The 17,732-nt window shown below is 36.4% G+C and overlaps 1 protein-coding gene across 2 annotated transcripts; it reads left to right on the top strand.

The window, feature by feature from the left end:
* Positions 1 to 14,643: 14,643 nt before the first annotated feature.
* Positions 14,644 to 17,505, top strand: LOC113299662 (F-box/kelch-repeat protein At4g19930-like). Of its 2 annotated transcripts, XM_026548737.1 has the most exons (3): positions 14,644 to 14,858; positions 15,142 to 15,267; positions 15,450 to 17,505. In XM_026548737.1, the coding sequence occupies exon 3, from the start codon at positions 15,765 to 15,767 to the stop codon at positions 17,181 to 17,183; it is 1,419 nt and encodes a 472-aa protein (XP_026404522.1). In that variant the 5' UTR covers positions 14,644 to 14,858; positions 15,142 to 15,267; positions 15,450 to 15,764; the 3' UTR covers positions 17,184 to 17,505. The 2 variants fall into 2 exon arrangements, with proteins under 2 accessions (XP_026404522.1, XP_026404521.1); XM_026548736.1 differs by lacking the exon at positions 15,142 to 15,267.
* Positions 17,506 to 17,732: the final 227 nt, after the last annotated feature.

Below are 17,732 nucleotides of genomic sequence, written 5' to 3'. Positions count from 1 at the left end.
GGTGTAGTGATTTTCATTATCTTTATCTTTATTTTCATATCAAATAAGTTTAGATCTAGAAATCATAATCATGATAATACAAGGGGTGTGTTGTAGGATTTCCTGCAACTACAACTTCGGTAATTGAACATAAGATAGATCTAAGGACCTGACGAAGGAGTTTATGTTAAGATACACGGAAGAGCCTTTGTCCGACTCATATCACTTGGTTGAATAGAGTTGATACCAAACACATTTGTTGTTCCTTTACTATTTGGAATATAAACCAAAGGAATTGTTCCAAGTACGTGACTTATTCATAAGTCGGAGGCGTGGGAATACAGACGGAACTAGGTGAAATATACGGTTAGTTACTTGGTCTCAACTATACGAAGTTAGGTGTAATTTTGTGTAGCGGCTTAATCCTGAGAGTATTCAATTCTGGACAAGGTCCCGGGGTTTTTCTGCATTTGCGGTTTCTTCGTTAACAAAATCTTGTTGTGTCATTTACTTTTATTTTCCGCATTATATTTGTTTTATTATAATTAAAGTAAATTACACAAACGTTAATTCCTATTTACTTGATAAGCAATCCTATTGTGTTTGGTTAAGTCTGAACCTTTGTATCAAGTAAACATACTTCGTGGTTGTATTGTCTCGATCTCGTATCCATAGACGATCACACGAAGTGTGAACCGATTAGTTGTATTGTCTCGACTCATTCCATAGACAATCACTTTCGGAGAAAGGACTTATAGGTAGGAAAAATTTTAGCTTGAGGTATATTTGGGTACCCTCGCCTTTTCAAGTGATAATTGTCATTTTTATTTATTCAGAAATGTTTCGAATTGATTTAGAGAAATATATAACTACTATATTCGGAATACAAGACAGTGTTATCAGTCTTACAAACTGAGAAAACTATTATATGTCTGAAGTCTTATTACATGTATTCATACACGTAGCAGAGTAGCTATATATCGACTTTCAAATTTGCGTGATATGCATATTCGTATGTAGATCATGGGAGAATCTATTTGTTTCGTGATCTGGATAGGTATGTATATTCGTATACAAATAATTGTGGAACTGTGGTAAGGGAACCGGGTTAAACTAATCAAACCGGTATGCGAACCAAGATAGTTATGTGTTATAAATACAGTTTAGAACCCAAACCGGTACGCAAACTGAATGTTCTGTGAAGTCCGGAACCATCAAAGGTCTAAGAGTTTGCAAACCGGTACATGAACTAAAAAGTTTTGTCGACTCCAGAACTTTGAGTTAGGTCAAAGTTTGCAAACCGGTACGTGAAATGAAAAGTTCTGTAAGAGTCCAGAACTTGGTAATTACATAAGTGTGCAAACCGGTTTATGAACTGAAAAGTTCTGTTGACTCCGAAACTCGATAATTTCATAAGAGTTTGGAAACCGTTCCGCGTACTGTGACTCAGCCGATTCAAGAATGGTTCAAGTAATTGTACCTTGTACATTTACAAACTGTGTCGATCATGATTCAATTTCAATTCAATTATTTTTGTGAAGTAATTTGCATTTGATATTTTCTCTAATTAACACTAGACTCAATAAATCACATGATTGTGACTCAATCTTAATGTTTTAGTGAAGATGAAAATGAGTGTTAAGCTTTTAAGTTCAAATCGGCTAGTTTCGGGTAACCATGTTGAACATAGTCTTTATACACGGTTAGACTACGGTTACCTAACCATAGTGTATATCTTGTATATGTGATTAAGATTCAAAGATTTCATCTAACAGTGGATATCGTTTGCTTGGTTCCATAGCTATCTTAGATTAAACCTAAATGTTAGAGCATTGCTCGGTCGAACTCGCATGTGTTGCTATCTCAAGCATGTTTGTCAATGTTAGTGATCAAAATTATAAGTCTTGATTTCTAGCCTACGTATCTAAAGGTCTCGGACTAGGATAAAAGTGTATTTGAGATCAAGACTCCATGGAAATCATCATACAAGACGAATGACTACTCAAGGAACTGGTGGATCTTCATCGACTAAAAGGTATGTGGAGACTTGAACTTATCTGTCACTCAAAGGTCTATCTATTCTATCTCCTACTCTTGAGACAAAAGTCGTATTGATATATAGACTTTCATTATACACATTTGCTATTTTGAGCCGAGTATAAATCGCCTATCTATTTCTCGAAATATCTGTTGGTAAGATTTCGTTTTAGCCAAATTCATCTTTACCTAGTGACGAAAGTCATGTTATGGTTCAATCACTTTGGAAATTGCTCTGACGAAAAATGGTATGTGAATAACGGCTATATAACGTCCTCTGAGAATGTTTCAATGATTGAAATGAGAGTTTAGATTACATAACCATTGGTAGGATATAAGCATTGTTGTGGAAACACATATATGTATAAGTCCTTATTCCTTGAACAAAAGTTTGCAAACTTTGTTGATCAAGAGAAACGGAATGTGACGTGAGCCAAGTCCGCGAACTCAGTCCGCGAACCGGCGTAAGTTCTCGACCCGAAAATTTCTACTGGAGTTTGTGAACTCCTTCCGTGAGCTTAAGTCTGCGAACTTGAGCAGGTTATATCTAAACCGGTTGTTCTTGAACTCATGTTTATATAAACTAAGGAATGCTTTTGCAAACCATGGTTATAAAGTTCATGAATCGATTCGAGTGAATCAAACCTTTTTTGCTTCGATTGTATCTTGTGTAGTTACATAAGATCTAAGCAATTGAACAATTCTCTAACTAGTTCATTTGAGTCATTTGGACTAGTTATGGTGAAGAAGAATATGATGGATATGAAAGTGATCATATGGCTAACCATTGGTTAACTATTGTTGAACCAACAAACATTAATGTTTGGGAACGGTTCGTAAACCCAAAATTACACATTTCATTTGTGTGTAACAAGCTAAGTTTTCGATCTAACGGTTGAGAAATATTAGCTTGAATCTAATTAGGTTTTCATCCAACGGTGAATATTGAATGCTTTGTTACCAAGCTAAGATTGATCGCAAATCCTGATTTGGAAGACTATATAAGGGAGAACTCTAGCAACTGGGAAACCTAATCCCCACACCTTACGTGTGATACTAGTTGCATAGCTAGAGTCGATTCTCCTTTAACCTTTGGTTTCTTCTTCTAAACCAGGTTATCGACTTAAAGACTTCATTGGGATTGTGAAGCGATACCGATACTACTTTTCTTGTAGTTGTGTGATTTGATCTTGTTGTTTCTATTGTTACGAGTACGATTGTAATAATTGGCTCGAGATTTATATCTCTGATACACAAGATAAAAAAGTAATCACAAACACTTCGTCTCATCGTTTGTGATTCCACAATATCTTTTTTTGCTGCGTCGATTAAGATTATTGTGAGGTGATCAATAATACTAGGTTGTTCTTCGGGAATATAAGACCGGTTTATTGATTGGTTCCTGTTCACCTTAATTTATCAAAAGACGGAACAAAACTCATAGGTATATTCGTGGGAGACGGATTTATCTATTATCGTAGACTTTTCTGTGTGATACAGATTTTTTTATTAAAGTCTTCGACTTTGGGTCGTAGCAACTCTTAGTTGTGGGTGAGATCAGCTAAGAGAATCAAGTACTTAGCATCCTGCTGGGATCAGAGGCGTAGGAGCATATTTGTACCTTGTATCAGTGTAAGATTGATTGGCGTTCAACTACAATCCAGACTGAAGTTAATTTGGAGTAGGCTAGTGTCTGTAGCGGATTAATACAGTGTGTGTTCAATCTGGACTAGGTCCCGGGGTTTTTATGCATTTGCGGTTTCCTCGTCAACAAAATTCTGGTGTCTGTGTTATTTCTTTTCCGCGTTATATTTTGTTATATAATTGAAATATCACAGGTTGTGCGTTGTTCAATCAATTGGAATATCCGACCTTTTGGTTGTTGATTTAAATTGATTGACACTTGGATATTGGTCTTTTGGTACCATCCAAGTTATCTCTCTAGTATTTGGTAATGACTCGCAGATTTCTATTTGCTCGAGTATATATCAAATCGGGAGATTGAGATATGAGCTCTTTGATATACTTTTATCTAGATTGAGTTTGACTGTCTAGTTGATTCTCTAGAAAGTATATTGGAGTTTGTCCATACAGATTGCTAAGCGAAATATTGGGTGTGGTTGTTGTACCTCCGCTTTTTCAACTGGTATCAGAGCAAGCAAACACGTTCAAGACCTCACAAGTCTGTGTTTGTAAGCGATCTGACTCTATGGACAGAAAAGTCTCTAGAAACGCTTCACCAGAATTAAAAACCAATCGTAGAAAAAGTTCTAATAAACTGGTTATTCTCCAGAAAAAGTTGGATGAACAAATCCGGATCAACTCTGATCTCATAGCAGAAATCGCAATGCTTAAGGATTTGAAATATGTTAAAATCCCTTTAATGGAATTGAATAACTCCAGTTGCTTCTCTCTGAAGAACAGTCATAACTCATGTAATAAACAACGTTCACATGTTGTCAAAACTGATATGACTCAGAACTATTCTGACGATTCCAAAAGTGTTGGCCCATGTTTGTTTTGTGATTCCTCTGATCACTTTCAACATACTTGTATGTCCTTCCAAAAGAGACTGAAAGTTGCAAGTAATCTTCACACGAAAACTAAACAACTTAGTGCTTCTCTAAAAGGACGTACAAAACTATCAGGAAACCCTAAACAGGAAAGTACTAATAGTATGGGAGAGTTTTCTTTAAAATCATCATCACCCTTTCAATGGTTTCTTGACAGTGGATGTAGCAAACATGTGACAAGTGATTTCACATGGTTTATTTATTCTGACGACTATGAAGAAGGACCAGTAACTTTCGAAGATGGGAGTTGTTTTACATTAGCAAGAAAGGGACGATCAAATTGCCTGGCGTACCTGAAATCCATGATGTGGTATAAGTAAAAAGTATGACTACAAATCTTCTTTCTATTAGTCAAATTTGTGACAAAGGCCATCGATTTGTCTTCAATGCAAATGGATGTAACATTGTAGAAAACACTGGGAAAGTAATTTTTCAAGGAACTCGTGGTAAAAACAATTGTTATCTTCTTGATACTCAGTTTAGCAATTGTTGCAATTTGACTAAGGTGGAATCGCCACATCTTTGGGATGAGCGTTTTGGTCACATCAACTATCGTCTTCTAACTAAGATCATTAACAAAGAACTTGTTAGAGGCGTTCCCAAAATCAATACAAAGATTGAAGGTGTATGTGGTTCCTGTCAAAAGGGTAAACAAACTAAAGTTCACCATAAATCATCTCGATATATTCTCACTAAAACTCCACTTGATTTAATTCATATGGATCTCTTCAGACCAATTCAACAACCCACGGTTGCTGGTAAGAAGTATGCTTTAGTTATGGTAGATGATTACACCAAATTCACTTGGATTGCATTTCTGTCTCATAAAAATGATTTGTTAAAAGAATCCATAACGAACAAGGTCGCAAACTAAAGAAAATTAGGAGCAACCGTGGAACTGAATTCAAGGAAACTAAGGTGTTTGAATTTTGTGAAGAACTGGGGATCATTCAACAATATTCACCACCCATTACTCCTCAAGCTAATAGAGTTGCAGAAAGAAAGAATAGGAACATTCAGTAAATGGCAAGGGTAATGCTCCATAATAAAAACTTGCCTCTAAGGTTTTGGGGAGAAGCTGTTTTTACGGCATGTTATTTGAGTAACCGTGTTTACTTATGGTCCAAAACCCTAAACACTCCTTATGAGTTGTGGTATGGAAGAAAACCCAACCTGCACTATCTTAGAGTGTTCGGAAGTAAATGCTAGATTCTAAAAGATTGAGAACAGAGAGGGAAATTCGATGCCAAAAGTGATGAAGGTATCTTTCTTGGCTATGCTTCAGATAGCCGTGGTTTTCGAGTGTTTAATCTCAGATTTCATGTCATGATGGAATCTGCTAATGTTATCATCGATGATATTAGTGATTTTCATCATGATAATCCTCCTGCTGAATTGCCTCCAACCGAGACAATTGAGAAAGTCAAAAAAATACCAGAATCAGTTGAAGTTATCCCAACTGTTGATGATCCTGATATTTCTAGTGACGAGGAGAAGAGCACTGATCAGGCTACTCATGACGAACAAGAACATGTCCCTCCAGGAAACCTCTAGGTTCAAAGGAATCATGATCCCAACAATATTATGGGGGGAAGAGATTCTACAACTAAGACTAGAGGGAAACTTCAAATCATGTGCAATTTTGGTTGTTATCTGTCACAAGTAGAACCAAGAAATATTGATGAAGATCTGAACGATCCCTTTTGGGTGAATGCAATGCATGAAGAGTTAAATAAATTTATAAGACAAGACATATGGGAACTCGTACCTTGTCCCTCCAATATTAATATTATTGGAACTAAATGGATATTCAAGAACAAGTCTGATGAATTTGGCATAATTATCAGAAATAAAACCAGACTTGTCGCTCAAGGATATTCACAAATTGAACGTATCGACTTTAACGAAACCTTTGCTCATGTGGCACTCCTTGAGTCCATTAGACTTTTATTAGCTCATGCTTGTTTTTCAAGGTTAATCTTTTCCAAATGGATATAAAATCCGCGTTCCTAAACGGAATTCTAAAGGAGAAGTCTATGTTGCTCAACCTAAAGGATTCGAAAACCTTGATTTCCGAGATCATGTTCTTAAGATCAAAAAGGCATTATATGGGTTAAAACAAGCACTTAGATCCTGGTTTGAAAAACTTACCACTTCTCTTATTAGAAAAGGTTTTTCAAGAGGTGGAGCTGATAAAACTTTGTTTACCAGATGGAGTGGGAAAGATGTTGTCATTGCTCAAGTCTATGTAAATGATATCATCTATGGTTCAACTTCAGAGAAGCTTGCAAAGGATTTTCAAGTTTCACTTGCTAAAGAGTTTGAAATTAGCAATATTGGTGAATTAAAGTTCTTTTTAGGATTACATATTCAACAACATAAGGATGGAATCTACTTATCTCAAGAAAAATATGCAAGGGATCTTGTTACAAGATTCGGTCTAGATAAGTCAAGTCCGAAACTGACACCTATGACGACTACTGGTAAACTACACATAAATGAGAAAGGAGTAAAAGTAGATCAAAAATTATATCGATCTATTATTGCTAGCCTTTTGTATCTTACATCCACTAGACCTGATATTTGTTTTGGTGTTGGTTGTTGTGCTAGATGTCAGGCTAATCCAAAGGAGTCTCATTTTGCAGCTGCAAAGAGGATCATACAATATGTCAATCACACTGTCGGGTATGGTCTATCTTACACTTTTGATACTAACACTGACCTTTCTGCTTATTCAGATGCTGATTTGACAGGATGTGTAGAAGACAGAAAAAGTACATCAGGGGGTTTCTACTATGTAGGACTGAATTTTGTGGCTTGGCATAGCAAGAAACAGAATTCACAATCCCTGTCTACATGTGAAGCAGAATATATTGTTGCTGGCTCATGTTGCACTCAACTCCTATGGATGAAACAAATGCTAGCTAATTATGGAATTGATACTGGAATAATGAAGATCTTCTGTGATAACTCTAGTGCGATTCGAATCACTGAGAATCCCGTTGAGCACTCAAGAACAAAGCACATTGATATAAGGTACCATTTTATTCGAGATCACTATGAAAATGGTATTAAGTGTGGGATTTGTGCCTTCCGAACAACAATTGACTGATATTCTCACCAAACCATTAGACACTGCTACTTTTCAACACTTACGACAGTTTATTGGTGTTGTTTTGGTTCATTAATTGTTTCTATGACTCTTGCCTCTGTGCTTATCTCTATCTTTTGGGCAATTGAGTTTGAAACTACAATAAGTGTCTTCAAGTCTGTATTTGTTTCCGTAGGATTGATTTTTCTGTCAGAGTTCTTTGTGTGTTGTGTCCAAAGAAATCCTTCTTTTTTTTTCGAAATTAAGGTCGCTCTTGTTGTTCTTTCGGGAATGACATTTAATAAGGGAGAGTTCATTTTGAACTTGCGCTTAATTGCCAAATCTTTGTGGGGAGTGCGGCTGTGGAATATTATAGGGGTTATCTTGTATCTTTATAAACTCCTTGATGAATGCATTTAGCTTCGGATTTATGATTGCATCTAAAGAACATTTTGATATTTTTACTTTCTTTTGGTCAAGAAATGTCTCTTTCGGAAATTTCATTAGGATCCCGTTCTTGTACCTTTGCCAATTTTATTGACAAAAAGGGGGAGAATTAATATGTAGTTCACACTACAAATACATATGGTTTTCGGATCATTATGTAAGGGGGAGTGGTTTCCATGTGAGATGGAGTGTTGACTAAGGGGGAGTGATACATATCACCATAGTATTGTTGTTGAAGTTGTGATACAGTTGAACTTTGACATTGTGTAATGATACTATGACACTGTATAACAATGATTGAGAACTATTGTTTTCTTGTTGTTATAGCTACGGATTTTCAACAACGATTATGCTAAACTTACAACCTTTGGGATCATTGGAGTACTTGGAAGTGACGAAGATTTCGAGTAATGTTGAAGATTATACATGTGGAATAGGAGCTATAAAAGTTAATTTACTTAGTTTTGTATTCCATATGTATTAATAGTTTTGCCACTAATATTGACGAAGGGGAGATTGTTAGAGCATTGCTCGGTCGAACTCGCATGCATTGCTATCTCAAGCATGTTTGTCAACGTTAGTGATCAAAACTATAAGCCTTGATTTCTAGCCTACATATCTAAAGGTCTCGGACTAGGATTAAAAGTGTAGTTGAGATCAAGACTCCATTGAAATCATCATACAAGACGAATGACTACTCAAGGAACTGGTGGATCGTCATCGACTAAAAGGTATCTATTCTATCAAAAGTCGTATTGATATATAGACTTTCATTATACACATTTGCTATTTCGAGCCGAGTATAACTCGCCTATCTATTTCTCGAAATATGTGTTAGTAAGCTTTCCCTTTAGCCAAATTCATCTTTACCTAATGACGAAAGTCATGTTATGTTTCAATCACTTTGGAAATTGCTCTGACGAAAATGGTCTGTGAATAACGGTTATATAACGTCCTCTGAGAATGTGTCAATGATTGAAATGAGAGTTTAGATTACATAACCATTGGTAGGATATAAGCATTATTGTGGAAACACATATATGTATAAGTCCTTATTCCTTGAACCAAAGTTTGCGAACTTTGTTGACCAAGAGAAACGGAATGTGGCGTGAGCCAAGTCCGCGAACCGGCGTAAGTTCTCGACCAGAGTATTTATTCTGGAGTTTGTGAACTCCTTCCGTGAGATTAAGTCCGCGAACTTGAGCAGGTTATATACAACCGGTTGTTCTTAAACTCATGTTTATATAAACTAAGGAATGCTTTTTCAAACCATGGCTATAAAGTTCATGAACCGATTCGAGTGAATCAAATCGTTTTTGCTTCGATTGTGTCTTGTGTAGTTGCATAATATCTAAGCAATTGAACAACTCTCTAACTAGTTCATTTGAGTCATTTGGACTAGTTATGGTGAAGAAGAATATGGTGGATATGAAAGTGATCATATGGTTAATCATTGGTTAACTATTGTTGAACCAACAAATGTTAATGTTTGGGAACGGTTCGTAAACTCAAAACTGGACATTTCATTTGTGTGTAACAAGCTAAGTTTTCGATCTAACAGTTGAGAAATATTAGATTGAATCTAATCAGGTTTTCATCCAACGGTAAATATTGAATACTTTGTTACCAAGCTAACATTGATTGCAAACCCTGATTTGAAAGACTATATAAGGGAGAACTCTAGAAACTGGGAAACCTAATCCCCACACCTTACTGATACTAGTTGCATAGATAGAGTCGATTTTCCTTTAACCTTTGGTTTCTTCTTCTAAACCAGGTTAACGACTTAAAGACTTCACTGGGATTGTGAAGCCAGACCGATACTACTTTTCTTGTAGTTGTGTGATCTGATCTTGCTGTTTCTATCGTTACGAGTACGATTGTAATAATTGTATCGATATTTATATCTCCTATAGGAAAGATAGAAAAGTAATCACAAACACTTCGTCTCGTCGTTTGTGATTCCACAATATCTTTTTTCGATGCGTCGATTAAGATTATTGTAAGGTGATCAATAATACTAGGTTGTTCTTCGGGAATATAAGACCGGTTTATTGATTGGTTCATGTTCACCTTGATTTATCAAAAGACGGAACAAAACTCGTAGGTATATTCGTAAGAGACGGATTTATCTATTACGGTAGACTTTTCTGTGTGATACAGATTTGTTTACTAAATTCTCCGACTTTGGGTCGTAGCAACTCTTAGTTGTGGGTGATATCAGCTAAGAGAATCAAGTACGTAGCATCCTGCTGGGATCAGAGGTGTAGGAGCATAACTATACCTTGGATCAGTGTGAGATTGGTTGGGGTTCAACTACAGTCCAGACCGAAGTTAATTTGGAGTAGGCTAGTGTCTTTAGCGGCTCAATACAGTGTGTGTTTAATCTGGACTAGATCCCGAGGTTTTTCTGCATTTGCGATTTCCTCGTTAAAAAAATTCTGGTGTGATATTTCTTTTCCGCATTATATTTTGTTATATAATTGAAATATCACAGGTTGTGCGTTGTTCAATCAATTAGAATATCCGACCTTTTGGTTGTTGATTTAAATTGATTGACACTTGGATATTGGTCTTCGGTACCATCCAAGTTATCTCTCTAGTATTTGATAAAGACTCGCAGATTTCTATTTGCTCGAGTATATATCAAATCGAGAGATTGAGATATAAACTCTTTGATATACTTTTATCTAGATTGAGTCTGACTGTCTAGTTGATTCTCTAGAAAGTATATTGGAGTTTGTCCATACAGATTGATAAGAGAAATATTGGGTGTGGTTGTTGTACCCCCGCTTTTGTCACTAAAACAACCTAGGTTTTGAAGTCTATAATAGGGGAACTCTTTGCAACTTGGATCTTTTAATCCTGACACTACTTTTTGGTGTGTCCTAGTTGTATCTAGAGTCGTCATCTCCAGAATCCCTTTTAGGGTTTAGCGACTATAAAGACTTTACAGGGATTCGTGAAGCTAGGTACAATTATCTTTTATCTTGATAACTTGAGTATCCGATCTTGATTGTTTCTAGAGCTTGCTCCAACGATCAAGATAGATAGTAATCAATAGAGTCTCTTCGTCTCTTACTTTGTTGATTCCACAAGTTTTATACTTGTGAGGTGAATAATAATCTAGGTTGCACTTAGGGTTGCATAATTCCGGATTTTGAGGATAGCCAGACTTTTGTATGAGTTGCTATCGATTTCCATCACCTGGATCTGTCATTCGATTTGATCATCCGTTTAGATCCTAAATCAGGAAATCAAATATAGGCTTAATCGGTGGGAGGCAGATTTGGTTTAAAGTCTTCAATTGAGGTTGAAACAACTCTTAGTTGTGGGTGACATCATCTAAGGGAGTCAAGTGCGCAGAGTCTTGCAAGATTCAAGAGGTGTAAGAAAGGCAACTGTACCTTAATCGGTGGATTTCCTTTTACGGATCAAGTACATTCCAGACCGAAGTTAATTGGTAGTAGGCTAGTTTCTGTAGCGGTTTAATACAATGTGGTGTTCAATCTGGACTAGGTCCCGGGGTTTTTCTGCATTTTCGGTTTTCTCGTTAACAAAACTTATGGTATTTGTGTTATTTCTTTTTCCGCATTATATTTTTTATCTTTATAATTGAAATATCACAGGTTGTGCGTTTGATCAATCACAGTTCCTAGGTCCAACCTTGTTAGTTGGGTAAGACTTGATTGATACTTGAACGTTGGTCTTTCGTGCCTTTCAAGTACTCTTTGTGTTGAGTAGGTTCATGGACTTGTTTTTGTTAACGTTCTAATCTCGAGAGAGAGAGAGAGAGATATGTAACTCTAGGCACTTTCCTTGATTGAGTTTTTACTCTCAGAGTTGTGTTGAGTTTGTTCTTACAGATTGCCTAAGAAAAAGTTGGTGGTGTATCTTGGTACCCCCTGCGTTTTCAGTTGGTATCAGAGCAGGAAAAGAAGTTAAGACATAATAAGTCTGTGTTTTAAGCGGTATGATTATATTGACAGAGACGAAATCTTTATAGACGTACATCAGAATTCCTTAGCGATTCTCCAAAGTCTGTTTTCCTCAAGACTTAGTGTCTCACAGGATGCTCTTGACTCTCCCAAGATTTCAAAAACCTTGACTGATTATGAAGAATCGACATGAAAAACCAAAGAGTCCTCTGCAATTGTTAAAAACAAGAAACGACATGTTAAGAGTAAAAAACTTCGCTGCCTTAAAAGATTGCTAAACAGTCTGTTTAAGGAATGCAACATAAGAGGGTCTGTGGACGAAGATCTCTTATGGCTTTTGAAAAAACATTTGAGTTCTTAGAATACATTGCAGTGATCATAAGTAAGGATGTACCTATTTGTGTTTCTGTCTCTGAAAAAACTTGTTATCAGTGTGAGAAACCTGGGAATATCAGAAAAACTTGCACTCTTGCTACAGTTTTGATTATCTCAGATATTATTGGTATATCATCTCTTGATCACCATGAGGATGAGGAAACTAAACCAAAAGACTATCACGTCAGGCTGGGCTGTGAGCAGGTTGCTCATCCAAACTCTGATTAGCAAAATACTGGCTTTGCCCCATCATGTATTTGGAGATAGGGATAGTTGTTCTAAAGGTTTGTTTCTGTTTTTTTATGTTCCGTATTATTTCTATTTAATGTTTGAACTCAGGATCATAAATGTGATCCCTGGTAAAAGAAGAATATTGTAATAAATTATGACTATAACATCTCATGTTGTTGAGATGGCTCCAACACTACGGTGTCGTAAGATCATTATACATTATGAGTCTTCTAATTCTGTGATTGTCAATCTGATATTTTGTGCTCTGAATTTTTTTCATTAAGCAAAGAATAAGAATAATCATCTTATAAAATCTGATAATTTTATTAATTTTTCAGATTGACCCGGAAATCTATGATTGTATCCTCTAATGGAATATTTTTTAAAAAAAAATTACAAAAAATTATTTTATTGAAGTTCCACACCCGAACCCAGCCAAGCCCACTAAGGCTTTATTAAAGGAGTACGCGTACTCCATACTTCATCTTCTTCTGTGGTGAGTTCACGAATGGGATTTGAAATTGAGGTTAGGGTTTCCGAACCGGTGTGATGTCTTCATAATCCAATTCACAATCTTTGGGTCTTTCTATTTGATTACAAGAAAGTGCATCAAGAAGGAGCAAATCAAGCAATCATCTTCAAAAGGAGCTATTCAAGTAAGATCAAATCTTCTCTATTTGTGTTTTTATGGCAAGAACAAAATGAGTTAGTAAAAAACCCAAACTTAAGAAAATTCCTGAAGAACCAAGGATCGGTTTTATTAACACATATTATAATGAGACTTTTGAAAGAATTGAAACTAGCGAAGTTGTTCTAGAAAAGAAATTAGACGAAGGGTATGCTAAAACGAAAGATCTTGCCCGTTTTAATGAATATGATTTAGGAGACATATTTAGTGGACTTGGGAGAGGTTTTGATCTCCTTACTAGGATGTTTTATGCGAACATGTATGATGTTAATCTCGATTACATGAGGTTTAAATCAATGATTGGGGAAGGAAAGATTGTTGTTAATAGAGATTTTATCTCGGAACTCACAAATATTCTGCTTGGTGATTTTCAACTGCCAAGATCTAAAGAAGAAAAACCATCCCTTAGGCTAATCCCTATGGGCTAGATTGAACTACTAGATTGGCCAAAAAGTGTTGCAAATCAAGGAAAAAGTGTGGGAAAAAAGTTAACATTACTTCTGGATACTTCTCTCTCCTAACAACTGCTCGTAGTTCAACTAGCAGCGAGATTGAAACGCTGAATCATTCAGCGCTGAAAAAGTGACATAAACGCTGAACCATTCAGCGGTGGATAAATGTTTTTGGTAGAGAAAGAAAGTGAGACGTATTTGAGAAGGAAAAAGTGGAGAGAGAGGGGGAAAAGAGGGAGAGAAAGAGGGAAAATGTGGAGAGAGAGAGGAAAAAGGTGGAGAGAGAAATGGTAATGATTAGTATAAAATCATGTGGCGCTGTTTGGTTCAGCGTTCAGCGCTGTTTTATTCAGCGTTTCGCTGCTAGATTAGAAATATCATAGGACTTAGGAGGTTGCCCTAACTGACGTGGATGACCAATCTAGCTGCTAGATATCTAGTCCATAGAAATTAGCCTTAAACACATATAATATGGGAGGTTTTAGTATTTTTCACTTAGCATATTGATGTATACCACAGATCTGGTAGGGGTTGCAACTTGCAAGCTAAAACTCACACTTAAGGGAGATTACACAAATAGCAAACCATGTCAACAAATTTGGCCTCGATCTTAACTTTTTTTGGCATGGGATAGTACCGAAAGTTACTTGGGCTCCTTCTGAACGAAAATCCAGACTCATATTCTGATATTCATTACCGTGTGAAATATCACGTGCCGTTTCCGCACGAGGCATTCTCTAGTAATCTGTACGTGTCAATTGTTGCTTGGTCAAGGATATTTTTGTAAAACCTTTATCACCCTAAATCCTAACAGAGACAATCAGTTCTCTTCTCTGCCTCTTCTTCTCTCAAATCTGCTTGACAAAAGAGATACTACGAAGGAATTATTTCAATATAAGAGATTGATCAATTAAGAGATACCATGAAGGAATTATCAGTGACGAGATATTGTGATGGAAGGGTATTTGTGGTTTTACATTTTTTCCATGGCAATTTCCAGATCACACCGTCAGCTCTGGTGAAAGCAACCAACTTGGAGGTTCAGAGGTATTTCTAGCCCAATAATCTTCTGTTTGATCAAATGAGTATTGTTTCTTTTGTATTTAATAATCATCTTCTTCTCCATTAGTTCTTCTTCATTTCATTCTCTGTAAAAAAAACTGAAGTTCGTTAATGAATTTTGTTTGTAAATCTGTTGAATGGGTTTCTCATTAATTTTCCTTTTGAATTTCACGAAATTTGTGAAATTTCAATTTTTTGTGCATTCGTTTGATGATTCGGTGGATGATTAGATGAACTTTGAACTGATAATATGTTTTTTTGATTGTAGTTGGAAGAAGTTTGTGAATAATTGATTACCTCTAGATGAACCTCAATTTCATGAAATTAAAATCAACTTTTTCTTTTGTACAAACTGCGGGACTGACAAACACTTCATCTTCTCGCCACATAGAAGGTCTCTGTCGGCCAAAAATTTATAGAGGAAAAGCCTGGGCCGTCCGAGCCAGGAATAAACAGCTAGATAGCCACATAGTTTGTTTTTGTTTAGCTATTAATTTGTAGTGTTGTGATTCTACGCTAATTTGTATATCAGGAAACTCCTAAAAGGTCTACGATTTGATAATTGCTGTATTGCAGGTACTTCTGGTGTTGCAAGTTTCTGAAAGTTACCAGGAAACTCCTAAAGACCTTTTTAAAAAGGCCAGGAAATTCTAATAATGGCAAGAATCCTGGTCACGCTCTATAAATTACCTGTAAGTAATATATCTTCCTCCTCTAACATACCATGAAAGACAGGTCGTAAATTATTTACAAAAGAGAAACCTCGATGTATTTGTATTATTTATTTCTGAAAGAGCAATTGACCTTATCCTTGTGATTTGGGAAAAAACTCTTGTGTATATATTGACTTTGAACACAAGCTTAAGAGGTATATAAGGCAGAAGGAGAAAGATGAAGACTAGTGGTTTCCCTTCTCTTACTCCTTGTATGTCAAACTTTCCTCCTCTTGTTAGTCATACCAGGAGCAGTAAATCTCATCATCCTATAGTTGATGATGAATTGTCAATTTCTGAGATATTGAGCAGACTCCCTGTTGAATCGCTCATGAGGTTCAAGCTTGTTTGCAAACGTTGGCGATCTCTGATTCAAAAAGATGACCACTTCATTGATCTACACCATACATGGTCACAAACACGTAAAAGTCTTCTCATCTGTCCGCCAACAATGTATACATATAGAAAAAAATGTTATTTATTAGCGGAGCTACTAATACCGGATGAAGGTAGTGGGGGAGGAGTAACGGTTCACAAGAAAATACCTGATGTAGATCGCCCAAATGCGTCTCTTCTTCGACCTCTCAATGGTTTGTTTTGTTTCGTAGACGGTGAAGGAGCAGCTGTCTGTGTACAGAATCCTAGCACCAGAGAATCGACACCTTGGATTAAGTCAATAATTAAACAACAACATGAAGATGAAGGTAAGGTAATAGAACTAATAGATGAACATGGTAATCTTGTGAAGTATGATGTAGCATATAGGAATTATGATTGGAAATTTGGATTCGATCCTGCCACCAAGGAACACAAAGTGATCTTCCTTTGGGTTAAACGATTATCCAACTGGCGACTTGGCAGAAGGGAAGAATGGTTTTGTGAGGTTTTGACGGTAAGGCAGAATTCATGGAGAACGATCGATGCGGTCCCTCCAGTCTCACCCCTTTCTCTTGCGTGTTCCCTATCTACTTACGCAAACGGTTCCATATGTTGGCTGCATTATGGGCCTCGTGAAGATGAAGACCCATCGATTGTTGAATTTAGTGTTGGTAATGAAATGTTTAGAGTAATACCCCTCCCTAAGTTTATCATGAGTGACATTCGTGTTCCTTATGAGGATGGTAATACTGTAACGGAAGTCAATGGCCATCTAGTTCTGTTAGCTAAAAAGGTACGCAGGTCTGACAACACCTCTGATTGGATAAAGAACGATGACTCTTCGATGAAGATGTGTATATTATATAATAATGACCAATTAGTCCAGAGAAAGAAGGATACTGGTTGTGGTTCGTTTACCTGTAGCGCTGTTGATGACAACAGTAATTGCTATTGGCTGGAGGATTCCTTCTTAATGCCGCCTCTTGATTGGAAACAGGAAAGCTTTGATTGTATTTTACCAATTCCAGGGACAGACCTGATGATTGTGAAATCATCTGATGCTTGCTTCTTCTACTTTTATAATTGGAAGAAGAAGAGTTTCAGTAACAAGTTCCGGATAAATGGGCTCAACTTGTTCGTGAATGAGAAAGCCTGCGAAACACCAATTGAGGAATTGAAATGTTGGATCGTCGAAGAAAGTTTTTTGCGTGTAAACTAGTAAGTTGCACTCTCCATGGGCACAAATTACAAGCAAAGTACAACAAGGCTACCAATATTACACTGGAGGACCTGCTTCCCGAATAACGGACCACTTTCAATGCCTGAGTATTTCAGACATGCCTGAGTTACTGTTAATTGTGTCAGTTTTGCTTTCTTAGTATTTATATGTTAGGGACCAAGTTGTTCTAGGGGACCAAGTTCAGAAGTTTGAGTTTAATCAAGAATTTCATTCCCTGTGTGTATGCTTCATCTCTTTGAGGGTGAATTTCATTCCCTATATCTTTCTTATTTATTTATTTTCTGTCCTTTTCTTTTCCTAATGAAATTTTTTTGAGGCCTTAAAATTGTATGATCAGAGGATTCCCAGTTCAGATAGTTTCACTGATGATCATAATGACATCCAAATGGGTTAGATTCAAAGGTTGTTAGAGTCCTCTTTATGCTATAACTGTTTTCTTTGTATCTAACTGATCCTAATTTATTGGGGCGTCAAGATGGAGATTTTATTGTTGTGTAGATTTTGTATTGTTCTGTTCATAGATTCATA

The sequence above is a fragment of the Papaver somniferum genome, chromosome 7, assembly GCF_003573695.1.
Source record: "Papaver somniferum cultivar HN1 chromosome 7, ASM357369v1, whole genome shotgun sequence".
NCBI classification, from domain to species: domain Eukaryota; kingdom Viridiplantae; phylum Streptophyta; class Magnoliopsida; order Ranunculales; family Papaveraceae; genus Papaver; species Papaver somniferum.
Note: the sequence above shows the minus strand (reverse complement) of the source record. Positions and strands in the feature narration are given on the sequence as shown.

Coding starts and splice junctions, on each gene's coding strand:
- LOC113299662 (XM_026548736.1), top strand. CDS start 15,765: ATGAAGACTAGTGGTTTCCCTTCTCTTACTCCTTGTATGTCAAACTTT.